General features: G+C 40.8%; 1 protein-coding gene across 3 annotated transcripts in view; it reads left to right on the top strand.

Moving 5' to 3' along the window:
* Positions 1-16,613, top strand: part of LOC107382586 (RALY RNA binding protein like) — a 169,907-nt gene that overhangs the window by 66,342 nt on the left and 86,952 nt on the right. For all 3 annotated transcript variants that reach the window (XR_008566011.2, XM_054751402.2, XM_054751403.2), the window contains exon 2: positions 15,734-16,007. Coding sequence is in view for 2 of the 3 variants with exons in the window: in XM_054751402.2 (XP_054607377.2) it covers positions 15,752-16,007 (256 nt within the window). In the remaining variant the exon portion in view is untranslated. The remainder of the gene's footprint in view (positions 1-15,733; positions 16,008-16,613) is intronic.

Here is a 16,613-nt window from a genome sequence, read left to right as displayed (position 1 = left end):
GATGGATGATGAACAGGTAGGTTGGTTGGTTGGTTGGAGGGATGGATGCATGGATGGATAGATGGACGGATGGATGGATGGATATCTACCATGTCTGTAAGGACAGTTGCTGCCTCTCTATTCTAAGCCACATAGTTAAATTCAATGGAAGTTTCTAGGATCTTATGGCTAAGATCTGTTTGCTTATAAATGTATGGACTTTATAAAATTTTAAGGCTAGAAAATTAAAAACCTTGCAGGGAAATTGCCAACAAATAAATTCCTCCACGTAAAGCTGGGTGTACACTGGGATTTTTTGACCGCTGTGAGCCAGTTTTTCTCTCGTGTGAGATCTTTGAGGTTGGCTTTTGCATCATGTAGTTTACAGAGAGTTAGGAGAGGGGATTCACACTTCACAACCAGCTCCCGATCATCAGTTGTGTGGTTGCATGAATATCAAACATGTTTGACATTTGCTTGTCCATCATGAAGGTATCGCATTGTTGAAGCAGCTCTCCGTCCCAAAACTACCCGAACTTCCCACACAGTGCATGCATCAACCTGGCTCAAAAATTTTTTTTCATTATGAACACATGTTTTGTTTTTGTTTTTTTTTTTACACTTTTTACACTTTTCTCCACACACAATAACAAGGAATGTCAAGACTGCATGCTTGGGGAGTTCATATCAAATTAAACCGATCCCAAAACATTGTTTACTTCCTTTCTTTTGTTTTCCTTCTCCACCCACCATAAACCACTGTGTGCCGACAACAGACATAAACACCAACACAACAGCTCTTGGGTCTTTTAGGTTACAATGGGAGAAAAGACTTGTGAGCTTTGCTCTGAGAGGAAGTCACACAGATTGAGATGGAGCTGAATGTTACGAGTGAAAACTTAAAGGTGTACACCCTGCCTAAGACAACCCCTCTTTACTGCGTGAAACATCAGTCAGTTCTAAATGGTCTTTGCAGTCTGTAAATTATCTTTAAGTGTGCTGTTCATCAATAATGGTAGGATTGATCAAGTGGTGGACAGAGCGCTTGGGACTTCCCTGCAGAGCTGGATGTATTTCTGTGGTCTGTTGTTATGACCAATTAGTTAATTTGGAATTGAATGCTCTCAGTTTACTGGTCCTTCTGTGCTCCAACTCATTCCAGTAAACAGCGGTTGTGAGACATAAATCTTGACTGAAAAAATAGATCATGGATCCAAGTAGCTGAAATTAACCTTCAATGTATGTAGGCTGGACTCACCATCAGAGAGAAAATGAGGAGCTATGCCAGCTGGGAGGAACTCAGAGTAGATAGTTGTACTAGACTACTAAAGAGTACTACAGAGTACTAGCTGGACCCAGTCTTGGATAAAGTGAAGAAAGGAATGGATAGATGGACTTCTTGCGACAGATTGACATAAAATGGATCTTGAGCAAACACTGAAATCCCAAAGGGAATTTGTAGTGCTGCATATCCACAACATGGGACCAGCACACACTGGCATGACTCATCCATGGGGAACGTCAAGCAGGACTGGCCATGCTGAACTCATGTCTCAGCCAAGATCTCATCTCACGGTTGCGTTCCGATAGCAGAGTAAATTTACAGCACGTAGCTGCATCCTGACGTCTTTTCTGGAAGAATTGTGCCACTTTGGCGCCTAGGATATGATGCAATCATGGTATGTGTGGTAGGATTGTAATGGAAACAAGCTACATATAAAGTGTTTATGTTTATGTTATGGGCTGCATGGTGGCGCAGTTGTTAGCACTGTTGCCTCGCAGCACGAAGGTGGCAGGTTCGAAACTCGGCTGCAGCCTTTCTGCGTGGAGTTGCGTGTTCTCCCCATGCATGCGTGGGTTTCCTCCGGGTACTCCGGTTTCCCCCACAGATCACAACGTGCCCTATAGGTTATAAATTGTAAGTCGCTTTGGATAAAAGTGTCTGCTAAATGAATAAACATAAACATATAAAGTGGTGCTTGGTGAGTGATAAAGAATGTGTCTAGTGGGAAACACGAGTCTGGTATAGTCATGATCGTCTTTCAACCGAAGAATGTTTTCGGCCATATTTAGGTTGGGAGGGTGTAGTGTAAGGTGTCACCTGTGTGAAGAGGACTTACGGTGGGTTATAGCCAACATTAGGAACAGTAGAAGGGTCAGAACCATCATGACGTGAGCACCACCTCACCCCTGCCACGTGGACCTCAAGGGATAAACCATCAACCCTGCTCAATGGTCAGCTTTCCTGGCGGGGTCACCCATGAAGACAGTGGGAGGGTTAAATTGTATTTCCTTGTTTCTGATTGGTTGCATGGCATCGGTACAGTCTGTCTGAGTCTATCCACTGCAAGACATTAGGTGGTTAGAATCTATTGAACCACAGCTCAGAAACAAGCACCCTTCTAATGATTGGTGAAAGGAATAAAGAGTTTCCCATTGGGTACAGTTTATTTCATATTTACTGCACATCAAAACACCTCCAGCTGGCAAAAGAATTAGAGCTGTTCCTCCTTTTTATAGTCCCTTTTTGGTGAGGCATTTTAAATGTTCAAATTTAATTGCAGCCCAGCAGTGTGTACTTTCACTTATAAAGCCAAAGGGCAGCAAGTGATTGAAAATGGGTAGAAAATGAGTTTTATGTCTTACCGTTTTGGAGACTAGAGCCATTTTTCAGAAAATGGCCAGTTGAAACATGTAACGTCTCAATCGACAGTTAACTCATTTGTGAGCTCTCATGATAAATTTAATTTAACTAACTATTCTTTTGGGTTAAATTTGGTGAAATGTTATGATTGCAGTTTATCTTTGTGTGGCTGAGATGTTTGAGCCACACTGAATCAAAGTGCACAAATAACGGCTGCAGCACTCAGATGCTATAGTATGAATAGAGACATCGATTCACACATAGAAGGGATCTTTTTCACAGTTGTTCTCATTGCTTTTGCTTGCAGAGACACTCACACAGACGAGATATTAATGGACAGAAGCTACGAGGCAATTATTTCAGCTCTGCAGAACATGGCAGCAACAGCAAAGGAAAAGGTGTATCGGGTTACCCTTCAGTGTTCTGATTCAGTAAGCAGCAGTCTGTCAAGCTGCCTTGGCAACAATCTGAGTGTAGCAGCTGAGGCAAAAAGAATGTACCGAGTTGGAGGGGTGGGAAATTACAAAAGGAATCAATTCAATAAGTTTTCTCCTATGGAAAAACATCTAAGCAGGTGACTGAACAACAACCTTTTAAGGGTCTTTCTACAGGGGCCCAATGCATGAAGTTATGGAGAAATAAAGGTTTAGCATTCCTTCTGTATCAGGTATGGTTGATCCAATCTTGAACATTATGCATGGCCTCACACAATATGGAAGGACCTTTAAGCTCTTGGGCGTATGTTTGTGTTATGAATGACTTTCAGCCACTGCTATATGAAAGTACACCTCAGTCTGTTTTACAAATGTTAAGCTCCGACGAGTTATGTTTGATGAATCTGATCATTTTAAACTAAGCTAAAAGTTATGGATTTGCATAAAATGATTAGTTTTATCAAGGTCCATTTATATTCTGTGTTTACTTCAAGCCTAGAAATCTAGATCAACCATTGCAGTAGAAAAAAGATTTTGCTCCGCAGGTTGGAAGTGATGTCTAAATGACATCTCATGAAGCAACAAGGCTTTTTCAGCCAATTGCTTCACAGAAGGTTCAATACTTAAAGAGACAAGGTGTAGTTTTTACCATTAATATCCAGAAATAACCATCAAAATGTCGTTGATAATGAATGAAATGATGCTGTTGTTCAAAAATATTGGCAGCTTTGTAACATATCATAAAAATCAGGTCTAAAATACATGGGAGCGGGTCTAAGTCTCAGGGCGACACCGTATTAGATGGCATGTTTCTTTCTACGGGAGCCCATGAGGACAAAATGTATTTACTGATTTGTAACAAACCGTTACAAAGATTTCCTCATTCCTAAATGTTGTTGTTTTACACATTCACCTCTTCACTTGTTGCCAGTGATGAAAGGGAGACTGATCGGCTTGTTATTTTGCTAAAGTTTGAACACCCCAAGGCTTTTTGACCCTAATGGACATCCGTTGTTAAGGTCTTAATTCAATACAAAAATACAGCTTGCTTGCAGTGATTTAGGTATCTACTGCCCCTTATCACCAGGGAAAATACAGACACTTTAAGCTTCATTTAGTGCTTCATTTACTGAACCGATATAGCTACATCTGCTGGTGAACATTGTGTTTAACACCTACAGTAGGAGGATATTCAGTGGCGTCAATGTTCATGTTTCTCGCATTGCATCGCAAGATTGGGTGGCAAGAAGTGGCGTTTTTTGACCATAATTTGATTGTTTTGCACATTTGGAGGAAGATTTAGTGAAGTACATGGTCCACTCTTGCTGTGAGGTCAAGCGTACGGCTCGTTGGAGGCTTGATACGTTTTCTTCAAATTCTCTCTGTAAAGGACAGCAAAATACGAAAGAGATGGTTGCAAGCAACCCGGACTTTCAGAAGAAAGTCTGGATTTCTTCAGCAATGGATAGTTAGAGTTTGTGAGGCTCATTTTGCTCATGGTAAGTCCTTGTGACGAAGTATTTGTTATTTAGAGATGTTTTTAAAAATGTCATCTTCGTGAGTCTAAAAATCCACGAGTCATACTCCTTTCTGATTCAGGTGTCCCAAATTGCGATTGTTTACAAAAGTAAACAAATAAATGTGCTTTCCCTTCTGTGTGTGTCTGCTCTGTCATCTCTGTCATGGCGGATTGCTGCTACTACTGGTTCTGGTGGGGGTTTCTTCCTGTTAAAAGAGAGATTTCCTCTCCACTTTCGCTACGTGCTTGCCTAGTATGAGGATTACTGCAAAGTCTCCTTACAGGAAACGTGTAACTAATTAGAAAAATTGACTCATTTGGAAAGTTTACTTTGTGATCTTCTTCTTCTATGGTGTATGGTGGACTACCCAGCTGACTGCATGCTGTAGCCATGGACACGTTATATTTTTTGTCGCTCTGATTAGCTCTGTCCATTTGTATGTGGTGACAGTTTGAAAGACAACTGTAGATTCTGTTGTGTTTCAACAGCTCGTGGCCACACTATGTTTTCAAATGGCTTGCCAAGCTAGGTTGCATCCACATTTATTGGATATTTTTCATGCAAAGATGTGGAGTAAAGACTCTCAGATACTACCACATCAAATGTTGTTCAATAAATGTCATTGAGTTCTATCAAGGGGTGCACATACGTGGTGCATAGGTACATTTGTAATTATGGCAGATTTAAATTAGTGAAGATAAAGATTTGGAGGTACCAGAATCAAAAGCTTAGAGTGGTTGTATTGTTAGACTATTGTCAGTTTTTTATTGTATTGTTTTTCAGGAATCATGAGAAAGTCGTCGTAAATACGCTTGTATTTTCATAAGGCAGCTGTAGCTCCTTGAGGATAAGTTAGTAGAAGAATTCAGTCTCTGGCCTTTTTTACAAGACACACCGTGACGGCAAATCAATGTAATATTACTGCAATGGTGTGTCTTGTAAACGTACCATGGCCAGTGTTGGGAGTAAAGCGGCACAAAAGTAATTAATTACTGTAATGCATTGCTTTTGCTGTACTGTGGTAATGTAAGGCATTACAGGGAAAGAAAATGGTAATATTTACTCGGTACAATTGTCAGTAACGCGGTAATTACAATGCATTTTTACACCCAGAATCAACATGTGGGTTTCCCAAAAATTCAAATTGCGGGAAGCCTGAAAAATGATCCAGTATCCACATATATGACGTCATTTATGGACTCAGCTTTGCGGGCATTCTATGAGCAGAGAGGACGCAGGGGTAATGGCTCAAATACTCCAGCTAAGTCCTGCGCGCGGCCGCTGCTATATTCACAAAATCGCTCCACTAAAACAAAATAATTTGTTTGCGATCGTTTATATCAGCCCATCTTCTCTGGTACTTCATGTACTTTTCAGCTGAGATCATAATCTGTGCCCCGGTGATTTCAACTCATTGCTGCTGGAGCACAGCGCATGTTATGTATTTTTATTTTATTTTTAATTTTTTTTTTTTTTTTTTGCGTTCGTTAGATCCCTTTGGCTGATTAGTTAGAAAGTAGGAAATCTAGGAAACAGTTTTTCTGGAAGACGGAGAAAACATGCAGCATGCAGGAAAGTTAGAGAGAGAAAGGGCAGGAAATTATTCTAATAAAATCAAGAAAACAAAACAGAGTGCTTGTAAAAAAAAAAAGTAGGTAGATTTATCCCCAATAGACATTTTGACCAGTGAAAAGCAATAATATATAAGCATTTAATATTTATACATGTGATAGAATCAGATCACCACAGAAGTCAGTCCCACGTCCAGGGCCGTATCAAGGCATTTGGGGACCAAGGCAAATATAGGCTTAGAGCCCCCACCACCTCACTCCCTGCTCAAATGGCCCTATAAGATGGCAGCGTGCTGAGAGTACAGATTGTTGCTGCTTTTATTTAATAAACAATAATTTTAAAGCACTGTTATTATATCTGACTGTTTTTAACAGCAATCCTAGCTCAGACACCACATCACTTTCCACATATATGTCATGAGCTCACTGACCGTCAGATTACCAGATTCATATTGAAGTTGTTTTGGTGAAAGTAACTTAAAGTAATGCAAAAGTAGTGTAATGTCTTACACTTTAAAATCAGTAATATTGTAATGTATTACTTTAAAATGAGGGTAACAAGTAATAAATAATGCATTGCAGTTTTGAAGTAACTTGACCAACACTGACCCTGGCGATGCCCGAATTCTGCGCCATTCATTCTACTTCACTTGGTAGTAATACTGCGGTAACTGTCTGTCTCATTAATTGTGATTGCGCCTTGGTGCAACAGAGGGAAGTTTCATGATCTCGTGGGGAGTTACTGTCGAGCTCCGGCCGGCAACTATTTTGAAAATGAAGTAAAAACGGCCGTAAGTTTCGCTTTGTAAACAGAATCAGCTGCAATGATAATCTGGAGCAATGCAGCACTCCTGGAAGTCCACGGCAGCAGAGAGACTGCCCCAATATCATTGCATAATCTTTTGTGGAAAAAAACCACATGTGCGCCACATTACTGCCATGGTCTGACCACTTATAAATGACCTAAGGCTCTCAGATGCAGCTTCAGCATTGCAGCAAATTGATGGCATTGTTTTGTGAAAACGGCTGCTGTTAGCTTCTGTTGGCCGGGCGTTTGCTGAGGAATAAATCTGAAGGTTAAACCATCTAATTTCACAGCCGCTCACCTCCAGTCCTCACAATTGGAGAAGAACACGTCGATGTAGGCCGTGTAGAGGAAGTCCCTAATTTTGGACACAGCCCTGGAGTTTATCAGTCCAGGATCCAAAGGAGTGCCCAGAAGATCATGGGGTAGTTTGCAGGCAGGTGAACCTGCAGCAACAGAAATCAAAGCAATGCCATCAAACATATAACTTCTGCATGTCTTGCTTGTGATTCAATTTTATTCCACCTAAAATCATAAATATGCCAAGCTTTGATTTTGTCTTGCTAGAACTGCAACATAGCTCACCCTGTAAAGATGCAGATTGTGACAGCTTTTCATACATGAAGACATGGACATAAAAGGGAATATGAGGACTCGTCTCTCTTCTGCTCTTTACTGACAAAACGTGGCTGTGAAAGCTGTAATCATTTTCGGAGAGGGTGACTCTCAGCTGTAAGATCCCCATTTTTTCCCCTCTGAAAGCAGTCTGCAAGGTGCAGCTTCTTTTACTGAAGCTCCTATTTGAGCTTTTCAGACAACATATGTCAAGTCCTCTAAAGTAATTCCTTTTGCATGAATTCACCGTGTCTACAGTGGTGTGAAAAACTCTTTGCCCCCTTCCTGATTTCTTATTATTTTGCATGTTTGTCACACAAAATGTTTCTGATCATCAAACACATTTAACCATTAGTCAAAGATAACACAAGTAAACACAAAATGCAGTTTTGAAATGATGGTTTTTATTATTTAGGGAGAGAACAAAATCCAAACCTACATTGCCCTGTGTGAAAAAAGTAATTGTCCCCTGAACCTAATAACTGGTTGGGCCTCCCTTAGCAGCATTAACTGCAATCAAGCATTTGCGATAACTTGCTACGAGTCTTTACAGCGCTCTGGAGGAATTTTGGCCTACTCATCTTTGCTGAATTGTTGTAATTCAGCTTTATTTGAGGGTTTTCTAGCATGAACCACCTTTTTAAGGTCATGCCAGAGCATCTCAATAGGATTCAGGTCAGGACTTTGACTAGGCCACTCTAAAGTCTTCATTTTGTTGTTCTTCAGCCATTCAGAGGTGGATTTGCTGGTGTGTTTTGGGTCATTGTCCTGCAGCAGCACCCAAGATCGCTTCAGCTTTAGTTGATGAACAGCTGGCCGGACATTCTCCTTCAGGATGTTTTGGTGGACAGAATTCATGGTTCCATTTATCACAGCAAGCCTTCCAGTTCCTGAAGCAGCAAAACAACCCCAGACCATCACACTACCACCACCATATTTTACTGTTGGTATGATGTTCTTTGTCTGAAATGCTGTTACTTCTATGCCAGATGTAACGGGACATTTGCCTTCCAAAAAGTTCATCTTCTTTCTCATCAGTCCACAAGGTCTTTTCCCAAAAGTCTTGGCAATCATTGAGACGTTTCTTAGCAAAATTCAGATGAGCTCTAATGTTCTTTTTGCTTAACAGTGGTTTGCGTCTTGGAAATTTGCCATGCAGGCCATTTTTGCCCAGTCAATATCAATGTCAAGTTTATTTATATAGCACATTTCCAACAATCAGAGACTGAACAAAGTGCTGTACAAGCAGTAAAAAATAAAATGATAAAAAACTAAGAATAATCCAGTAGACCCTAGATAAAATAAATTAACGATGAAATCAGTTAAAAGCAAGGGTAAAAAGGTAGGTTTTTAAAAGAGACTTAAAAGCAGAAAGGCTGTTAGCAGACCTAATCTGTAGGGTAAGGCTGTTCCAGAGCTTGGGAGCAGCCACAGAAAAAGCTCTGTCACCTCTGGACTTCAGCCTAGACTGGGGAACAGATAAAAGATGTAGAGAGGATGAACGGAGGTTTCTTTTGGGGACATGAGTGTTTATGAGTTCCGACAGATAAGGAGGGGCCAAATTGTGTAGTGCCTTAAAACAGAGCCGTAGCATTTTAAATTGATTCCTGTAATTGATCGGGAGCCAGTGAAGAGCTTGTAAGACTGGTGTTATGTGATCCCTGTGCCTCCTACCTGTCAGCAAGCGAGCTGCCACATTCTGAGCCACCTGCAAGTGGTGAAGTGACGACTGCTCCAGTCCATAATATAGAGAGTTGCAGTAGTCAAGTCTCAACATGATTAGCAAGTGCATAACCTTTTCAAAGTCTTTAATTGGTAAATAGGGCTTGACTTTACTAAGAACACGCAAATGAAAGAACACACTCTGGACCACAGAACTTATCTGTTTGTCAAGTTTAAAATGGCCATCAATGAAAAACCCCAGATTTCTTGCCTGAGATATGCAAAAGGATTCTAAAGGGCCAAATACACTGTTTACCCCATGCAACAGCCCAGGGTCCCCAAAGACGATAATTTCAGTCTTTTTGTCATTTAAAGTAAGAAGGTTCAATTGTAGCCAGTTTTTTACATCTTTTAGACGATTCAATTATTTATCAAACGCTGGCCTTCGAGAATGTAGAGGAACATATATCTGCAAATCGTCCGCAAAGAAGTGATAGGAGATGCTGTGATTACGAAAGATGGCACCAAGGGGCAACATATACAGTGAGAACAGGAGCGGGCCCAAAACTGAACCTTGAGGGACACCACAACTAAGATTCGCTGGGGAGACAAACAACACTGTTCCATATTTACAGTAAAAGTCCTGTCTGACAGGAAGGACTTAAACCACTGCAACACTTAGGCCCGGATGCCGACGTCATGCTCTTTCTTATGGTGGAGTTGTTAACACCAACCTTAATTGAGGCAAGTGAGGCCTGCAGTTCTTTAGAAGTTGTCCTGGGGTCTTTTGTGACCTCTCGGATGAGTTGTCTCTGCGCTCTTGGGGTAATTTTGGTCGTCCGCCCACTCCTGAGAAGGTTCACCACTGTTCCATGTTGTTGCCATTTGTGGATAATGGCTCTCACTGTGGTTCGCTGGAGTCCCAAAGCTTTGGAAATGGCTTTATAACCTTTACCAGACTGATAGATCTCAACTACTTTTGTTCTCATTTGTTCTTGAATTTCTTTGGAGCTTGGCATGATGTCTAGCTTTTGAGATGCTTTTGGTCTACTTCTCTGTGTCAGGCAGCTCATATTTAAGTGATTTCTTGATTGAAACAGGTGTGGCAGTAATCAGGCTTGGGTGTGGCTACAGAAATTGAACTCAGGTGTGAAACACCACAGTTGGGTTATTTTCTAACAAGGGGGCAATTACTTTTTCACACGGGGCAATGCAGGTTTGGATTTTGTTCTCTCCCTAAATAATAAAAAATATCATTTCAAAACTGCATTTTGTGTTTACTTGTGTTATCTTTGACTAATGGTTAAATGTGTTTAATGATCAGAAAAATTTTGTGTGACAAACATGCAAAAGAATAAGAAATCAGGAAGGAGGAAAAGAGTTTTTCACACCATTGCTTCTCTCTTAATAATGTTTGTAAATTTGCTAAAATGCAAGGTCATATCAGACCCAGTGATGGAATAATTGACTGTTTTCCTCCTAAGTAAGCAACATGGAAGAGAAGGTGAAATATACCAGTAAGACCCGTAAAATACCTTCGTGACCAGTTCCCTCTGCTGATTTATTTGACAACAGGAGCAATCCAACACTTCTTTGCTGATTTGTCATGTTCCCTGTGACCTGTTCACGAACATAAATACGGGATTTGTGTCAGGCCGCTGGTTCTAACAGCTGTTGGATGGTGGGAGTGCTTGCATGCCTGCAACACATTTGTTTTCAACGTCAGCTGCTGATAAACATCCAGGCCACTTAATGGACTGAGTGCAGCAGTGAATCCCCCCGCCCCCCCCCCCCCCCCACACACACACACACACACTCACACATCGAAGCAGCACTTTAACCATGAAGGTATTTTGTTTTACTTCATCCACCTGCTCCAAAGACCTTCTGTTTCTTGGATCTCGTTGGAAAGCTAATGGTAGGGGGAATTCAGAGGGTAAAATTATAGTTTATCAATGTTAAAAGGGGAACAAAAAGTCTGAATTACAGTTTTTCAAACAAATCTCAGAACATTTGTTCTCAGATTTTTTGCGATCAGTTGTAGGGTCACACAGCTGGTTCATAATGCCAGTAGTCATAGGGTGAGAGTTGGGGGACAACCTGAACAGGTCTCCAGACACACAGAGAAGAACAAACATTCCCACTCACTCCATATCTGTGTTTCCATTTTAGTTCCAGGAAATTCCTGTGAGGGTAGGAAAGTGACAAAAAATATGATGTCTTAGACGTCTCAGCCATTGTGTAAGACCTCAGCATGTCCTTACTGCCTTGGCAATGACTGACATCACTGATCAGCATCAAAAGGTGTCCACAGATATTAATACGATTACAAGTTTGATCCTGTAAAAGTGCGTTGCAATTTCATCCATTTGGGGACCAGCAGAGCAGTTTGATGTAAAAAGTGACGTTCAGTGACCTGAAATAAGGCTTTCCTGTGGAAGACCATGAAGGTTGGTTTTGGTATTGGGAGTTTAGAAACAGACATTTAAATTCCTCTAATTCTACAAATGCCTGTTTGTTTTGCGACGTCTGCCATTTCAACATAAGTTACAATCGGCATGGGTTTCTCACAATCCTGCCAAGCAACTCTACTTAGCCATTGTTGATACCTACCCCAGTTCAGGCACTCGATTGGCACCTGAAATAGCCCTGAAAGTGCTCTTGTCAGGCAGGAAACGGAGACATGTGTATGCCGTTAAGGTTAAGGTTGCAATATTTGAAAAGAGCCCACTGTGGAGTCTCCAATTAACCCGATACACATCTGTGGGAGAAATGTGTGTATGTATGGGAAAAATATGCTAACTCCAGGCAGAAAGGCTGCACACAGAATTTGAACATGCAACCTTCTTGGTGCCAACTTTGCCACCATGCAGCCTTATAGCAGATAAGGACACATATATATATATATATATATATATTTATATTTATTTGATAAAAATTACTGCTAAACAGCAGTAATGGTAGCAGCAGAAGAGTTGTTTGCTGAAAGGTGTAATTTGACTCTCAACTGTGCCACCATTCAGCTCACCTCATATGTTCAAAAAGTTTGCAAGAAAAAATATCCTCTAAGAGTTATCGCTTAGTGACTGGTGGTCTCAGCCAGCACAAACAATTCTCTGTTTAGTTTTTGAGTCAGAAAAGGTGACAAGAGAGATGTCTTTGGGAGGGGTTAGCAACAAATCGGTGCTCTCTGCAACGAAACTGCAATGAGAAAAAGAGAAGAAACTTGTTTGCAGTAAAGTTTTGTTGCTAAAGTGTCAATCATTGGCACCAACCCAACTGATGATTAACACATTATGAGTGTCTGAGTAGTTACCAACAGCTGTGAAATTTACAGGAACTACAGTTAATTTGGCCAGTTTTCAAAATAAACCAACCACCTACCGTACATTATTGAAGGGGTTGTTTTTACCAAACATCAATAACAAGTTAAAAAAAAATGAAATTATCTCTTTAATCGATTAGAAAATCAAACAAAACTAAAACCTATCTGTCAGGAAAAATACTGAATATTCACTTTATTCTTTGCTTTGCAACTGAATAAGTCACCTTTGTCTCTGCTGCTGTTTTATCAGTCAGCAGGAGAATATTTAGCACAATCTCACACTCAAGTGTAAAGAGCAATTCCTCTGTAAACCACACACCCACTTTGCTTTCTTCTTCTTCTTCTTCTTCTTCTTCTTCTTCTTCTTCTTCTTCTTCTTCTTCTTCTTCTTCTTCTTCTTCTTCTTCTTCTCTCAAACACTTGTTCAAAGGAAACCTCCCAACAGATTACATGTTCTCATTGTATTTCAAAGCAAATGCATGCTAAATAATTTGTTCAACAAACTTATGTAAATACAGCTTTTCAAAATAAAAGCAGATTGTGTGATTGACAGATTAGACAGCAAAAACTCAGCTTGAGTTGTGGAAATCAAACTGTGGTTTTCTAAAAGAAAAAAATATGCAGCATAAAGGAAGAAGAGACATAAAATGTGTGGTTGCACGAGTGTGTTTGCACATGATATTCTAGCAACATCAGCGTTACCTTGGTAACTAATCCTATTTACTGAGGATTGGATCCATTATTCAGCCTCTTCATCTCAAAGCTGAGTAGTTGTTATCACCCAGTGTCAGGGACACAGACTCAGAGCAGGTAAACACTGAAAATTCACTATTTTCTTCACAACATCTCACAATAATTAATTCACTCCATTTAATCCATTTGGTTGCTTAAGTTGTAATGAAACCCTGGATTTGCACAGCTATAACAACACAGTCATTTTCTCCATTTAAAACAGGAAAGCAAAGATAAACCAATGCCAAAAATATTTATATAATTGTAGCTAAACTGTTAGAATGGCCACTTTTCAGCAATAAAAGCAGAAGTAAAGATTGCATAAGAATCCAACCAAAGCTGAAGCTGAATTTGCATGGATATAACACAAAGCACAAGTGATGCAACAATACGGGTTCCCCTCAGCCATCCAGTGGGAGCATTTCTACCATGCTAATTTGACTGGCCAACAATCTGTGTATCACTGTATGTATATGCTTCAGGTAATAAAGCGGATTTGTTAACTATTTCAGCTAATGCTATCAAAAAGAAAACACCTGCTTGGAATAAAACCTATTGCTACATCAATCGCTTATTATACGGTTGTGCTTTTATATTTATTAGTGGTTAGTTTTTATTACGTACATGTATGTCTTCAGTTTTTTAAGTTTAAGACATGAAAATATATGTTGTTGCTACTATCCTGAGTTAAAGGTGTGATTTACCGAAAAAATCATTTAATTAATTATTTCTGATTATAATGTGTCACTCAGAGTTTTTCATGCAGGATGTGCATGAAAATAGTCTTCTACACCTATCTCCTGCATTAGCTGCTGATAGAAAATAGACGTCGAAACGCTAGGATTTGAAAAGCCTGAGAGTGTGACATCACACTGTCACCTAATATTCCTGGACTCACCCAGCTTGACTTGTGATGGGGAAGGCTGCTGTTGGTTTAGCGTCCAGGAAATAGCAGAGAGCGTTCCGACTAGTAGAAGCTAACCGTTAGCATTACCAACTCCACCAAACGGCAAAACTCCTCCAGGCTTGTGTTATTTGTGGAGATAAATAACCAGCATTGCAAAGTAAACATAGTCAGTGGTAGAGTCGCATTGCTCTTAGCCAATCAGAGGTGAGATGTCTAGATATCAGGAAGTTAGACTCCAAATCCTGCCATCTGAAGCTCTCTGATCTGGCGATTTTCTAGATCTGAAACAGGCACACTGGGGCTTTTTTGTACTCCAAATACAACTCACAAGGCATTTATTCCTACTAGAGACCACTGCAGATGTACTAATTAAACAAGTGAACCACACCTGTAAAGGTTTTATTTAGCTAAATATCGAAAAGGATCGAAAGGAGCCAGTTGAGGTGGTTTGGGCATCTGGTCAGGATGCCTCCTGGACGCCTCCCCGGGGAGGTGTTTCGGGCATGTCCTGCCGGCAGAAGGCCCCCGGGTCGACCCAGGTCACGTTGGAGAGGTTACATCTCCAATCTGGTCCGGGAACGCCTTGGGGTCCTGCCGGAGGAGCTGGTGGACAAGGATGGGGAGAGGACGGCCTGGAGCTCTCTAGTTGGGATGCTGCCCCCGCGACCCGGACCCGGATAAGCGGAGGAAGACGACGACGACGAAATGTTGCATTACGTCAGGGCGATGGTGGCAAAATGAGTTAGGTGCCGGAGAGTTGCCGGTACGAGCCCCAGTCAGTCTGTTGCTGTGTCCTTGGGCAAGACACTTAACCCACCTTTCCTGCTGCTGGTGGTTGTAGAGACAGGCGGCACAAGTGTGTGTGTCCCAGGGAAGCTGCGGCTACATTTTAGCTTATCAGCACGCGAACGTGCATGTGAATGGATGAATGAGTAGTGTAATGTGCTTTGAAGTCCTCTGACTCAGAAAAGCGGTATACAAATGCAGGTCATTTATCTTTTCAAATGAAATATTAGCTGTTTGAAGCTTTAATATTAGCAGCTAAATGGCCTTTTCTCCTTTTCTTTTGGTTGTTTTACAATCTAAAACTACCAAAATCCAACTGTCTAACCCTAACCCTAACATGTTGTTGTGAAAACTTTGTAGAGAAAAGAAAAGGGTTATTGTTGGTTTGTGAGTGCTGCATTAATGTTTTTCAGAATTCAGCTGATATCAAGATAAGTTGAGTTTTTCTGAACCTATCTGAACCTAAACTCTTATTTTTATCATCCTCAAGTAAGAAATTTTAATGACATTTTAGTCATACTAGCATTGATCTTTCTTACATACCTGTGATTGACAATTCATAAAATGTTCAAGGGTTACAATGAAAGTGAAAGTGAAATAAATAACCATTCAACACCGTTACAATCCCGTAGTTATCAGTTTTAGTGTGTTTTTATCTGGGTGCATATTTCTCAGGAGCAGAATTAGCTGGAGTTGTCCAGTCTAACCTCTAAAGTTCTCTCCTTCCCCATCCCTCTTCTGTCCGTACCCCAGGAGGGCAACTGGAGGAGAATGACTGGTAAAACCCAGACCAGCAACGTGACCAACAAGAATGACCCACGTTCCCTCAACTCCAGAGTCTTCATCGGTAATCTCAACACAGCCATCGTCAAGAAGACCGACATAGAGGTCATCTTTGCCAAATACGGCAAGATAGTGGGTTGCTCGGTTCATAAAGGCTATGCCTTCGTACAATACTTGAATGAAAGGAACGCTCGAGCGGCGGTGGCAGGGGAGAATGCTCGTATCATCGCTGGACAGCCTCTCGGTGAGTCTTTGCTTTATTTTTATAGCTTTTTTGGTGTTTCCTCTTCATGCACTTCAACTTTCATTAGAAACCAATAGGGCTAATAAAATTCAGCCTCAAACAAACTTTCCCCTAAAATAAAGAAAACTCTGAGAACTGGATTGTGCCCCTCTGGGAAGTAAACTGCCTCAAGCACCTCTCAGAGGAACCTTCCTCGTTTCTGATGAGCTGGAATTGTCAAGCTGTTTTCAGAGAAAATCTACTAGCGGGGCCTCGCTTTCACATTTACCAAACAACAACTTGCTAACAGCTTGTCAATGTTTTTGTAGCGAACAATTCAGATCAGAACATTTTCTGTTAAGTAGTGCTGGATGTTGCTTCATAATGCTGTGCTGGCAGTTCTTTTCTCCCTCATGCCTCACGTTTGTAGCGAGCCTTTTCGTTGACTGAGAAATTGCTTTGCTCATGGTTGGAAGGAAGGCGGATGTAAGTCATTAAGAGATTTTAAGAAAATTTGAGGGAAATTCCAGGTTTAAATTCAAAAAGATTTAGCACTAGTTCTCTCTAAATCTAACATCTGTTAATAATACACTGACTGACTGAACGCTGAACCCAACAGACACCAGG

Source organism: Nothobranchius furzeri, chromosome 7 (genome assembly GCF_043380555.1).
Source record: "Nothobranchius furzeri strain GRZ-AD chromosome 7, NfurGRZ-RIMD1, whole genome shotgun sequence".
NCBI classification, from domain to species: Eukaryota; Metazoa; Chordata; class Actinopteri; order Cyprinodontiformes; family Nothobranchiidae; genus Nothobranchius; species Nothobranchius furzeri.
The sequence above is the reverse complement of the archived record's forward strand: the minus strand, read 5'-3'. Positions and strand labels throughout refer to the sequence as shown.